This window comes from Alligator sinensis, unplaced genomic scaffold (genome assembly GCF_000455745.1).
Source record: "Alligator sinensis unplaced genomic scaffold, ASM45574v1 scaffold147_1, whole genome shotgun sequence".
NCBI lineage: Eukaryota > Metazoa > Chordata > Crocodylia > Alligatoridae > Alligator > Alligator sinensis.
Window position 1 is genome coordinate 3,278,925 of NW_005841847.1, and position 12,607 is coordinate 3,291,531.

Here is a 12,607-nt window from a genome sequence, read left to right on the forward strand (position 1 = left end):
GTTTAAGGAGTTATCTTTTAATGCCCAAGATTGAAAATACTTGTTTCTGAAACACTGTGTTCTTATGGTATCTGTGCTATTTGCATCTAAAGTTTTTAGAAAATATTTCAGTGCCCTGGCCCTAAAACACCTAAAATCTCTAAACCACCTGGTTTGGAAAAAGTTGCTGAAATTCTCTAGTGATTGGGAAAAGCAGAATTGTATCTATAGCCTATAAAAACTGTCACCCAATCCTATCACTGCCTAAATGAATACTGACATGGCTCCTAATGCTGCCTATCAAATGAAAAATGCCTAGAAAGAAGCAAAAGGATTGGGAAAGCTAAGGGAGAAGACAGCCCAAAGACTCTCTTTCAAGTTCATCTACTAGATAAGACAATTGTTCAAGGACTGCAAGGTTCTAAGACAAAGGCAGTGATTCTCAATCAGGGTGCCACAAGATCCTTTTAAAGGTGCATCTAATCTGCTCTTCCTGCTTTATAGTATTACAATGTATTGTGTAAAAGGGTATTTTTACAGTGCAACTGAATGACCCACATTAGAGTAGATGGCAAGTACATGTTGCAAAGGTTGTCACAATTCAGTTGTCACAAAGACTTTTTCAAAAAGTTACAGAAAGACAGTAACCCCCTTTGGAAAGTTTCCATTGAAATAAAATATCTTAACCTGTGAAAGGCACGTCTCCCATTACAAAGGCCTCTATTGCTTTATATAGGCAGCTACCTCTTAACTGCCTAGCAGGCCGATTCTCATTTTTAGCAGCAACCAGTCTATTTTGTTTCTAACCCACCACTTTTCTCCTTTGGTAATATATGTATATGTATATGTGTGTATATATATGTGTGTGTGTGTGTGTGTGTGTGTGTGTGTGTGTGTGTACACACACACACACACACACACACACACACACTGTGGTGCTTGTAAACATATGGTGATAATTGTGTCCTTATATGTGACAATTTATGTAGATTTTTGTTCAAAAGATATGGTGGAAAAATCCCAGACAGCAATGAATTATAAACTTCAGTCTTTATTTATAAAGTGAAATTGCAAAACAGAAATTAAAGTACAGTTTTATCTGAAGCATTTGAAGGTGTTTTACATTCAGTACATATAGATCAGAGGCAGAGGTTTCTATAGTCTGTCATCACTTGTAAGTGCATTAACTATCTCAATGGTAGTGGAATTAATAGCTTGATTAGTTCTCTCTCCAACAGGAGTCGAACTATTATTTTAAAAGACCTTCTTTTCCTCATTGTTACCTTTCATAAGTGGGCGATTCAAAAATAATTCTCTCTGTACTTGTCATCTGAATCGTTGAAATAAATATAAGTAAGGTAGAGTTTTTGACTTGCATGTTAAATTTCTGACATGCATTGTTAGCAGCTTCATCTTTCCCCGTATGCTTTATTAATTCAAACAGCACTTAAGAATGGAGTGTTTAAACCAAATAACATTTCAAGGAACCTCAATCCTAGCTTCTATTAATGCTCTTATTTTGTGTTTTGCTAAGTATTCACTAGCAATTATGTGCCTGTATAGTATTACAAGGTGGGTACTTATTCAGATACAACCATGATAGAAGTTGAATAAGATACTTCTCCCTCTTTTCCTCTAGAAATGGTCTATGATAGGTCAAATTAATGTAGCTGGAATGAATCATTTGGTATGTGTACTGTAAGGTTCTATTCAACTAACTCCATGTTTTGGCTGTTTTCTGTTCCAGGGGAATCTTTAATAAAGGCTGTGGTCTCATCTTTTAGGGGTAGGGTATGGTGGGAAAGTAATCAGTCACACTCCATGCTGCAAGCTCAGAGGGACCTCTACAGAACATGGTGACTGTCAGTCAGTATTTTAAAGAAAATTTAAAAAAGCAACAGGTTGATGTTTGTTTTTGGTTGAGCTCCAAAACAGCTCATTAAGCAACTGGGGAAGAGATCTGATACATCTCCCTCCCCCAACAGCAGCTGCTTGATGATTTAGAAAAGGGTCCAAATCTTTCCAACCCATCCTCCAGAAAGTGTAAAACATTCTTTATAGATATAGAGCTTGTGACAAGGAGGTGGAGGAGAAGCCTGCATGGTTTTTTTCTGGTGCAGGAGAGAAAGAATATCAGTTTAACCAGTTCTAAATTTCTTGACACAAAACTGGAAAAGGGGCTTAGTTTTTGCTCCTCTAGGTATACTAAGAAGTGGATCACATCTACAAAAAGTGTAGTTCAGGAGATCACAGTTGTTTTCTATAGTACTTAATGTTATACATACCCTGTGTTTTAATTAAAGAGCAAGACATCTGATAGATGAGTGTAAGGAACAAAAAATAAATTCCAAAAGAAAAAAAAATACTTCCTGATCTAAATTTACTTTGGAAAAGCCTAGAGAGTCACACAAAAACTCACTATGAAAGGAAGGAGGGGAATTAACTGATGGTCAGAGAAGTACATGGCAGCACTGAAACAAATGTATAAAGGTGTAAAAAAAAGACAACTGAAGTAAAACATTTCTATTTTAATAAAATAGATGTTAAAATACTCTATTGCAATCTTTGAATTGTCCAGTGAAGTCCCAACAGGTTCAGTAACTAGTCACTGATTCCAATGAAAATAACAGTTGCAGCTAAAGTAAATATACTAGGAAGTAGTTATATCAATGTGTCCACCCTAGAAAATTAAATTAAAATACTTTCCCCACTGTGTAAGAATGTGTGACATAGGTATGTTATGTGCATAACCCACCTATGTTATACATATGTGTATAGACATATATGTATAGTAAAGATGTTGGTTATGCTACACTATGAAATGATAAAAGACCTGAAATCCACTTAGCTCTTCAAAAAAAGCTCAAAACACAAAAAAGTGTTCCCACTGGTTGGGGATATACCTTATCCCCTAGATTACTTGTCCCATTGAAGCATATTTTAAATCACTGAAGCTTACTTACTAACTCATGTCTAACACCACTGTTTCCCTTCCTTTTATAAAATGTTTATACTTAGTTTTACTGCTAAATAGATTACATCTGTACGAACAAACTTTAGACTCTCCTTTAACAGTTCATTTAGAAAAAAAGACTGGAAGACTAATCAGGTTCTGCCAACAGTTTTTTTGTGTTTTTTTTTTCCTTAAACAGATCAAGTTGGACGTTTCAAAATTACCTTCAGAACATTTTTATCATCACTGCAGTAGGAACTGCATAAGCACTGGGAAACAGTTTGCAATCAACTGATCAATTTGCACTCAAAGAACTGATTCAGTATCATGAGGTAATACTATTTCAGTGTTTACTAAGCTTAAACTTTTGAGTCAGACTGTACACGTAATCTAGTTTAACAGCATGACTGAAAACATTTTGTGCTTTTATAGCAGCTTCATAATCCACTAAAATGTACAGACGTGCAAATTTGTGATGTTTTACATGATCATACAGTACTTAACATACAAGCTTTATTAGTGGTATAAAAATAAGAAGGATTTTAGTGCTCTCTCTTTCAAACTTCTCTAAGATTATGTAATTGCACAATATTAGAAATTAATTGGGAGCAGCCAATCATTTCTGTGAAAAAAATAATCTGGCTATTCCTGAACATCAGCATCAAAATACAATAGATTCTTATTCCAAAATAGAATAGATTCTCATTCAATCTCATCTAAAAATCCTCAAAAACAGGCAGACAGTAAATACATTTTTTTTGTTTTCTGATAGTTAAAGGAAAAAATAAATAATTATTTGGGATGATGACAGTCAAGTGTAGTCCTGCAAACCTTCTCATATAGTCTTCACTTGTTTCAGTGAGCTACTTGTAAAAGTAAAGATTTGGAAATCCATACCCACAGTTACCTTTAATTCAACAGTATGAAACTCATCGCAGTGTAAGTGGAAACAATATTCAGGATAGAGATTGAGAGAGAGAGAGAGATAATAAAGTGTATAGCTATTAAACAATGAGCTCAAATTTAAAATAATAGTTTTGAACTGATAATGAACAACTGTTCCACAGCCTATGAACAGTATAGATTCTAAAGTGAGATAAGTGGTGCTTTGGGAGAAAAAAGCTGTATTTACTAGTGTAGATCAATGTGAAAATTTCAATTCATTAGTGAAGTGGAATTTTTGAGCTCTTACAGTAATGCCTTATTACCTCCATGAGAACAAACTTCAGTCAGTAGGTGTTTCAGTTTCTGCTGGACCCCTAATTAGTCTTCGGATCCCCCTTTTTCCTGCAGGCCCTTTTGGTTTAGGAAAGCTTTGTTTGTGGCCATGTTGTTTTGGGTGAACCTCTTCATAAAGGAACTCAGGAGTTAACTCATCACCATTATCAATTTCAATCTGCCAAGGAAAATGAGAGATTTAACAACTGTTATAGAATTTGTGCTTGAAGTGCTAAAACTATATTCAAACAAATATGAGCAAGAAAGTTCAGGGGAAAAGCTAATTTATTTATCCTAATGCTCTCAACAGATCTGGGGAACTCCATTTGTTTTTTAATCTGTTAGTCATGGAATGGCATATAGGTCTGTGTTTATTTTCAGACAAAGTAACACAAATACTAAAAATAAACTACCCCATGGTGAAATAAACTTCTTCAGACCCAAGCTTTATCATAACATACTAATTATCACCAAAAACCTTTATTCATAAACATTCCATTTAGAAACAACAATATTTTAGTCTGTTTTAGGATTATGGACAGATGAAGCAACTGCATCAATTCAGAAGGAGGCACAGCCTTATGACATATCAGCTTGATATATGGCAATGGTTTTGTGCATCTGCTCTGTACTGTTGTAACTAGAATCTAAACAGTTAAATTTAGCAGGTGTTTCACACAGATTTAATATTTCACCAGTTTAGCTTCGACTGACTGCAGGAAAGAGCTGGCTCGCACAACTTTTAAATCAGATGTGTGCTCGTGTCCCTTTTAATTCAGTATAATTGTATAATATTCTACCAATGTGATAACATGGATTGGCAGTCAGCTTTACAATTCTGAACAACTATTTCAATCAAACTACCCATGGACTTGTGAGCTCAAAATAAAGAAAATTAATATTATTCCCCTACTGCACATATGGGAGAATGCTAATGTACTTACCTTCCTGATAATCTGCATCCACAACTGACTTTCTACAATTTCTAAAAGTGGGTTCTTGCAACTTGAGTAGAGCATCCGTTCTCGTATACTGCACATATACCCAGGCATAGAGTAGATAAAAACTGCAGAATAGAAACTGGTAAGAACCACTATCTTAAAATCATTACTTAAAAACAGACATATGCACAAAGCAAAAATTGAAGATGAAGGTTGAGTGGGAAAAATATAACACTTTCTGCAAATCTTCAGTTTAATGTTTCAGGTGATAGAAAGCTGTTGGTTAATATTTTCAAGGTTTCAGTGCCCAACTGAGGACACATTACAAAGCACCTCATCTGGACAGCAAGTACCATATTTTCTCACTTTCTACAGCCCCACCAGTAAGACACACACCTTGTTTTGGGAAGACAGAATGAAAAACATTTTTTCTAGTGTCATGGCTGAATTCTGACTGCAGGGAATCTTGACTAGCACTGTTCAGGCAACAGCTGAAGTATCCACCCTCTCACAGTGGCTGGCAAATTGGCAGCAGCTGTTTGCTTCTCAGCCAAAAGCTACTACCAATTCTGCAGTGGCTGTGAAAGGGTAAATACTGTAGCTCCAACCCTGAAGGATGAATTCCAGCTCCTGAGGCTGCCAAGGGGAGAAGCACAGCAGCTATTTTACAGGACCTCCATGCTTCCATTCCTTCATTACAGTGCATACAATCAGCTTCCCTGTTTAAGGTATACAATCCAATCTTGGAGGGCTGATTTTTTTGGGGAAAGTAATTGGTATGCAAGAAAAAGTATATAATACTCTCCAAAAATGTATCACCTTCAAAGAGGTCTCAGAGTTTGACACCTAAAAGACACTGAAAATTAGTCACCTTGGAATGATTTGGCTACTGAAATTGAACAAATCTCTTTTATAGGTCCCTTTCCATTGCATATTACTAAGATATCTAAAACAATCATATAATGTGTCACATATGAAAATTGTCATACCTATGGATTCCAAATAGTCTCCATCATGGGAATGCTTATAGAGGAAAAAATGATAGCGCGCAGAATCCTTTGGAATTCTGTTTGGCAAATCATTAAGTTCAGTATGAAGCGTGCTGGCCAAAACAATGGTTTCATTTTTTATATCAATTTGCTGTTAATAAACAAACATAAATTAGGGTAAATATACAGAGGGCAAACTGCAGAATGTGATATGGAAAAGATTTAGAATCCTACTCAGAACAACACATTTGGAAAATACGTTCAGATATGAATATATTCTTCAAATAATACAAAATCTGTTCAACAATTACTGAGTAATGAGTTAAAAATAATTGTATAATTATTTTCTAAAATAGTTAAATGAAGTATTTTGTACTTGCCAGTTGCACATAGTTGATCTGCTTATTCTTCAGTTTTTCCAAAGCCTGGAGAGCTTCTTTAGCTATTGGGAATGCTACCCCTTGCAGAGTCTGATGTTTGGAATCTATACCAACATCTGTTTGTACCTAGAATGAATATATGGATTCAGATTTAAACTAATTTTTTCTAAATATGCATGCAGCCTCTAAATTCAGTGTGTAATACTACAAACGCATCCAGAAAATGACAGAAGTACCATGAAAATGCAGTTATAGTAAAAAAAAAAAAAATTAAAAAAAAAAGCAACTCTAAAATGGTATCACTTTACTCAATAAATCTGTTCTTCTTTGTGTTTATAGAATCCCATCTGTGTACTAGCTTAAAACCCCAATTTTAAACTAATTAGCACTGAGCAATCCATAAAAGTTATAGGAAATAAAACTGAATGAAGTGTCAATGTAGCTTGACTACGTCCAATTTCAGAATCTCAATATTGAGAAAACAGAAGGAAACAGTTTGATTTTTACATTTCATGTAATGTAAACAAGGCCAGAGGTTGGAAAATGTTCTGTTGCTTATAAACTTAAGATTTGATCCAAAGTTCATTGCAAAACAATGAATATGGAAACCAACTACTGTATATCACTTTTAGAGTCACTTTTCAGAGAAGAAACGCTTCTAATCTTATTGTACACGTGCAGTTTTTCATGAAACACACTGTCCTCTGTATTTTATTCTTCAAATTTAACTGATCATAATTTATTAACCACTTGGCAGCCTCTATATATGCAAAAATCTCTGTTCTAAAGCCACAAATGCATTTTTCTGTGGCACATTTACATTCTGCTGATTCATCACCCCACTGAAGTATAACATTAAAAAGTCTGGACTTGTATATAAACAATCACAAGATGTTACCATTACATTAAAATCTGAGGTTAATGCAATATTAACACAAAAAACGGGAAATGGAAGTTTGGAGCAATACTGACTCTCATTGCACATACTAAGGAACAATTTTCCTATAGGAACAGTTTTAATATGGACCTTGATAAATTTATAAATAGGATTATGGGATGTCTGAATCTGCAAAAACAGCAATCTGGACTCAGTAACCCAGGAGGTACCTTCCAGTCCTGTGTTCTTAGTGATATACATGAAAAAGCTCAAATAAGTACAAGATACCATTCATGCAATGCAGAAGAGTCAGCATTGGTCTGAATATCTTCATTCTCTCACTACCTGAATCAAGTTTAAATCTACAACTTTAACTTCATTAAGGTAGCCTTTTCTGTTTTATTTTCTATATGAGACAGAGTTACAAAACAAAATCAGCCCATTTATCAGCTGCTTCAGGTTTTCTTTTGGGGAGGGGGCGGTAAAGGAACATAAAGGGGGAAACTGATTTTTTCATAACTGCACAAGCTAAGGGAAAACCATGCCAAAACCAGTGGTGCATATTCTCAAACATCTTACAGCACTTGGTACTGTGGTGGTCCCATGCAGAACCATATGGTGCCACAGGCAGATAAGTCTTCTACAAGACTGGAAGTATTTTGCTGCAATTATGCATTCAATCTTATTTTTGTCATTTTCAAATTCACACAATTGAGGGCTAGCCATAGCTGAAAACAAACCAATTTCCATAACTTTGTATGAACTGACAATTATTCCCTATTTATAAATTAATTAATCTTCTCTCAATCTCAAAAAAGCCACAATTAGCTGAGACCAAATATGGAAAATCTCAACCCAAAAGAAGATTTTTTTTGTCAGCTTTTAAGTGAAAATAGGAGGAAATATAGCATTTCACTATATTAGCAACACTTAACTATAACTTCCACTATCGAGGAAGCTATATAGAGCAAAACCAAAAAAACCAAACTTAACACACTTTATAACTGCCAAAGTGAGAACAATCTGTAATGTATACATTTTTAAGTCATATAGTTACTGGCATATATTAAGATACGCGCAGTAACATATACGACTTTATTTTGTTTAGTTAAGTGTATAAAAGGCAATAAAATATGCATGTACTGAATAAAGGTAGTAATACACATACCACGAATGAATGGTTATCAGCACTACAGAAGTTCCAATTAGGTATTTAAAAATACCCTTTTCAAATAAAACTCAGAATGCGGTGTGATGACACAAAAGTCACAAAACGTGAAATCACAAATATTGATTTCTACAGTCTAATAAATGAATGAAAATATCACAGGAACTAATTTGTTGAAAGAGAATAAAACAGATAAAACACATGAAGGTCTAGTACATATGATGCTGGACAATGAAGACATTATACAGAACACAGGTAGGTGCATACCACGATATGGTCCGCTGGAATCTGATTGCAAAAAAAATAAATAAAACAAAAATAAAAACAAACTGTCTATCAAGCTTATATTAGCTGATGTAAAATACAACCTACACAGGCAAAGTTCTGCAGTTATAACCAAATCTGTTTTAATGGCATGCTTTTAAATAAATAAAAGATAAGCAAGTTAAGAAAAAAATCCTTGCTCAGTTGTAGAAGCAAGACTTTTCATTCACTGCCTTGAAGATAATTATAGAATTCTTAACATAAAAATTCCTACTCTATAGAAACTATGGCAAAACATACTAGAGGTCCATAAAAGGCAAAAGGGTTATTTTGGAATGAAAGTACCAATTTTATTGCCTTTGAGATTCTATTAACTTATACTCCCAGATTCAAAACAGTCTTGTGAATGAATTCCACAGTCAGAACCTGCCATCCATAGAATCATAGAAAGTTAGGGTTGGAAGGGACCTCAGGAGGTCATGTAGTCCAACCCCCTGCTCAAAGCAAGACCATCCCCAAGCAGATCATCCGAGCCAAAGCTTGTCTAGCTGGGTTTGGAAACCCCCCAAGGATGGAGCTTCCACCACCTCTCTGGGTAACCTGTTCCAGTGTTTTACTACCCTCCTAGTGAGAAAATTCTTCCTAATGTCTAACCTCAACTCCCCTCTCTGCAACTTGAGACCACTGTTCCTTGTTCTGTCATCTGCCACCACTAAGAATGGCCTAGCTCCATCCTCCTTTGAACCCCACTTCAGGTAGTTGAACACTGCTCTCAGTCTCCTCTTCTCTAGACTAAATAAACCCAGTTCCTCCAGTCTTGCCTCATAAGTCATGTTCCCCAGCCTCTTCACTATTTTTGTTGCCCTCTGCTGGACTCTCTCCAATTTGTCCTCTCTCCATGTCCACATTGTAGTGGGGGACCCAAAACTGAACACAGTGCTCTAGATGTGGCCTCACCAGTGCGGAATAGAGGGAAAGAACCACCTCCCTTGCCCTACTGGCACCACACCTACCAATCCAGTCCAATATGCCATTAGCCTTCTTGGCAACTAGGGCATACTGCTGACTCACATCCAGCTTGTTGCCCACTGTAACCCCCAGGTCCTTTTCGGCAGAGCTGCTGCTCAGCCAGACAGCCCCCAGTCTGTATTGGTGCACGGGACTGTTCCGTCCTAAGTGCAGGACTTCGCACTTGTCCTTGTTGAACCTCATGAGATTTCTTTTAGCCTGCTCCTCCAATGCACGTAGGACACTTTGAATCCTAGCCCTACCCTCCAGTGTATCTACAACTGCCCCTAGCTTGGTGTCATCTGCAAACTTGATGAGGGTGCACTCTATGCCATCTTTCAAGTCACTGATGAAGATATTGAACAAAACTGGCCCCAAGACTGATCCCTGGGGCACTCAACTTGATAATGACTGCCAACGAGACATCGAGCCATTGATTACTACTCTCTGAGCCCAATGCTCCAGCCAGTTTTCTGTCCACCTTAAAGTCTGTTCAACCAGTCCATACTTCCTTAGCCTGCCTGCAAGAATGCTGTAGGAGACCATATCGAAAGCCTTCCTAAAATCAAGGTATACCCCATCCACTGGTCTCCCTGCATCCACAGAACCAGTCACCTCATCATAGAGGGCAATCAGGTTGGTCAGGCATGACTTGCCCTCGGTGAATCCATGCTGACTGTTCCTAATCGCCCTTTTCTCCTCCGAGTGCTTACAAATGGATTCCTTGAGGATCTGCTCCATGATTATTCCAGAGACTAAGGTGAGGCTAACTAATCTAATTCCCTGGATCCTCCTTTTTCCCTTTCTTAAATATGGACACTATGTTTGCCCTTTTCCAATCATCCGGGATCTCTCTTGATTGCCATGAGTTTTCAAAGACTATGGCCAATGGCTCTACCAACTGCATTAGCCAACTCCCTCAGCACCCTTGGGTGCATCCCATCTGGCCCCAAGGACTTGTACACGCCCAACTTTTCTAAGTAGTCCCTAACCTGTTCTTTCAACAATAAGGGCTGCTCACCTCCTCTCTAAACTGTGCTGCCCAATGCAGTAGTCTTGGAGCTGACCTTGCCTGTGAAGATGGAGGCAAAAAAGGCACTGAGCAGTTCAGCCATTTCTGCATCCTCCATCACAAGGCTGCCTCCCCCATTCAGACCCACATTTCCCCAGATCCTTGTAGAAACCCTTCTTGTTACCCTTCACATCCCTTACTAGCTGCAACTCCAATTGAGCTTTGGCCTTCCTGACTTCATCCCTCCATGCCCAAGCAATGCTCTTATATTCTTCCCTAGTTATGTCTTCAAGGTTCCACTTCTTATAAGCTGCCTTTTTGAGATTTAGTTTGCTGAAGAGTTCCCTGCTAAGCCAAGCTGGTCTTCTGCCAGACTTGCTAGCTGTCCTGCACATGGGGATGGTTTGTTCCTGCACTCTCAGTAAGGATTCCTTAAAGTACAGCCAGATCTCCTGGACTCCTCTCCCCTTCAGTCTGGCTTCCCAGGGGATCCTGCCCATGAGTTCCCTGAGTAAGTCAAAGTCTGATTTTCTGAAGTCCAGGGTCCTTATTCTGCTGCTCTCTACCCTTCCTTTCCTCAGATCCTGAACTCAATCATCTCGTGGTCACTGCTGCCCAAGTTAAAGCATGGCCCCTAGTTGGCCACTCCAGCACCTCATCAGATTCATACTATTTCACAGCCCCAAGGGCAAAAAACAACCAACCTGAAACTTAGCTTGCCTAACGATGTCCCTGTACAAGAATTCTATACTTATTATCCTCCCACCTTCCATCCACCGTGTTAAAATACCTCATTAATCTTAATCCGCTGAAGCTCCTCTTCTGCTGCAGTCAGAGGTGCAGGGAATGACTGTGATAGCAAATACTTTCTGTAGCCATTCAGTGAAACATCATCCTGAAAGCAAAGAATTAGTCTTTGAAGCAGTGATTCTTTACTAACAGTTTTCTTTGAAGATGCTTCATAACTCAGAAATAAGAAAGAGAAACAAATGACTTACCTTTCAGTGCCTGCGACAGTGGTCTGTTTTGTCTATATGGGTTCCACTGTGGGTGTGCCGGCACCTCACAAGTGCAATATCAGAACTTTGAACAGAAAGGTCCACTGTTGTGTAGGTCCATGCCCCTTTGCATCCAAGGGTGTAAAGGGCAAGGGCATTGACATGAAGAGTGCAGGAGTTACTCACTGGACACTGCAGCTCAGGAAACAGATACAAGCACACCAACAGTGGGAGCCACATAGACATGTACTGAAAAAAAGTTGGGATTTTTACACAAGTATAAGTTAGAGACTAAACATAATAAGGAACTTAGCAGACAGTAATACTGCATAAATATATTTATGGTATAGAGCTATAAACTATAACACAATATTGTATTAAATTTCATGGAAAAATTTTGTATGATGCCAGAATGAGAACTTTTTATTTTCCCTCAATTACAACTGAAGAATTATAAGCAGTCAAAACATTGCCTCCTAACAAAGACAGGCAACGCTCTTTATTTACACACGTTCCTGTGGTTACATGCCCTTTCCTCCTCCTCTTGCTAAAGATATCAGCTGTCCAGGAAAAGCACTCCAATTGCACTAAGAGCTCCTACATCTGTGAACACCGCGCAAAAAGAAAGTTCTGAAGGGCACGGCACTGTGGCATGCTTGCAGAGGAAAAGTAGTCATAGGGCCAAGATGTAGAGCATGCACAGACGCTTAGACTCATTACCCTAAACCAGGGGTGTCCAACCTTTTTGAATGTGGGGCCAGATCATGAACTTTTTATCACCCAGTGGGCCAGCGAGCCATATTCAAAGACCTCACAGGAA

The 12,607-nt window shown here is 37.8% G+C and overlaps 1 protein-coding gene across 1 annotated transcript in view; it reads right to left on the reverse strand.

Moving 5' to 3' along the window:
- Positions 1 to 1,014: 1,014 nt before the first annotated feature.
- The window catches only part of TWF1 (twinfilin actin binding protein 1), a 25,203-nt gene continuing 13,610 nt past the window's right edge, over positions 1,015 to 12,607 (reverse strand). Inside the window, exons 6-10 of the mRNA XM_025208723.1 lie at positions 11,580 to 11,684; positions 6,461 to 6,586; positions 6,081 to 6,231; positions 5,095 to 5,216; positions 1,015 to 4,328 (exon numbers count right to left, since the gene is read on the reverse strand). Coding sequence (XP_025064508.1) covers positions 4,158 to 4,328; positions 5,095 to 5,216; positions 6,081 to 6,231; positions 6,461 to 6,586; positions 11,580 to 11,684 — 675 coding nt within the window. The 3' untranslated portion in view covers positions 1,015 to 4,157. The remainder of the gene's footprint in view (positions 4,329 to 5,094; positions 5,217 to 6,080; positions 6,232 to 6,460; positions 6,587 to 11,579; positions 11,685 to 12,607) is intronic.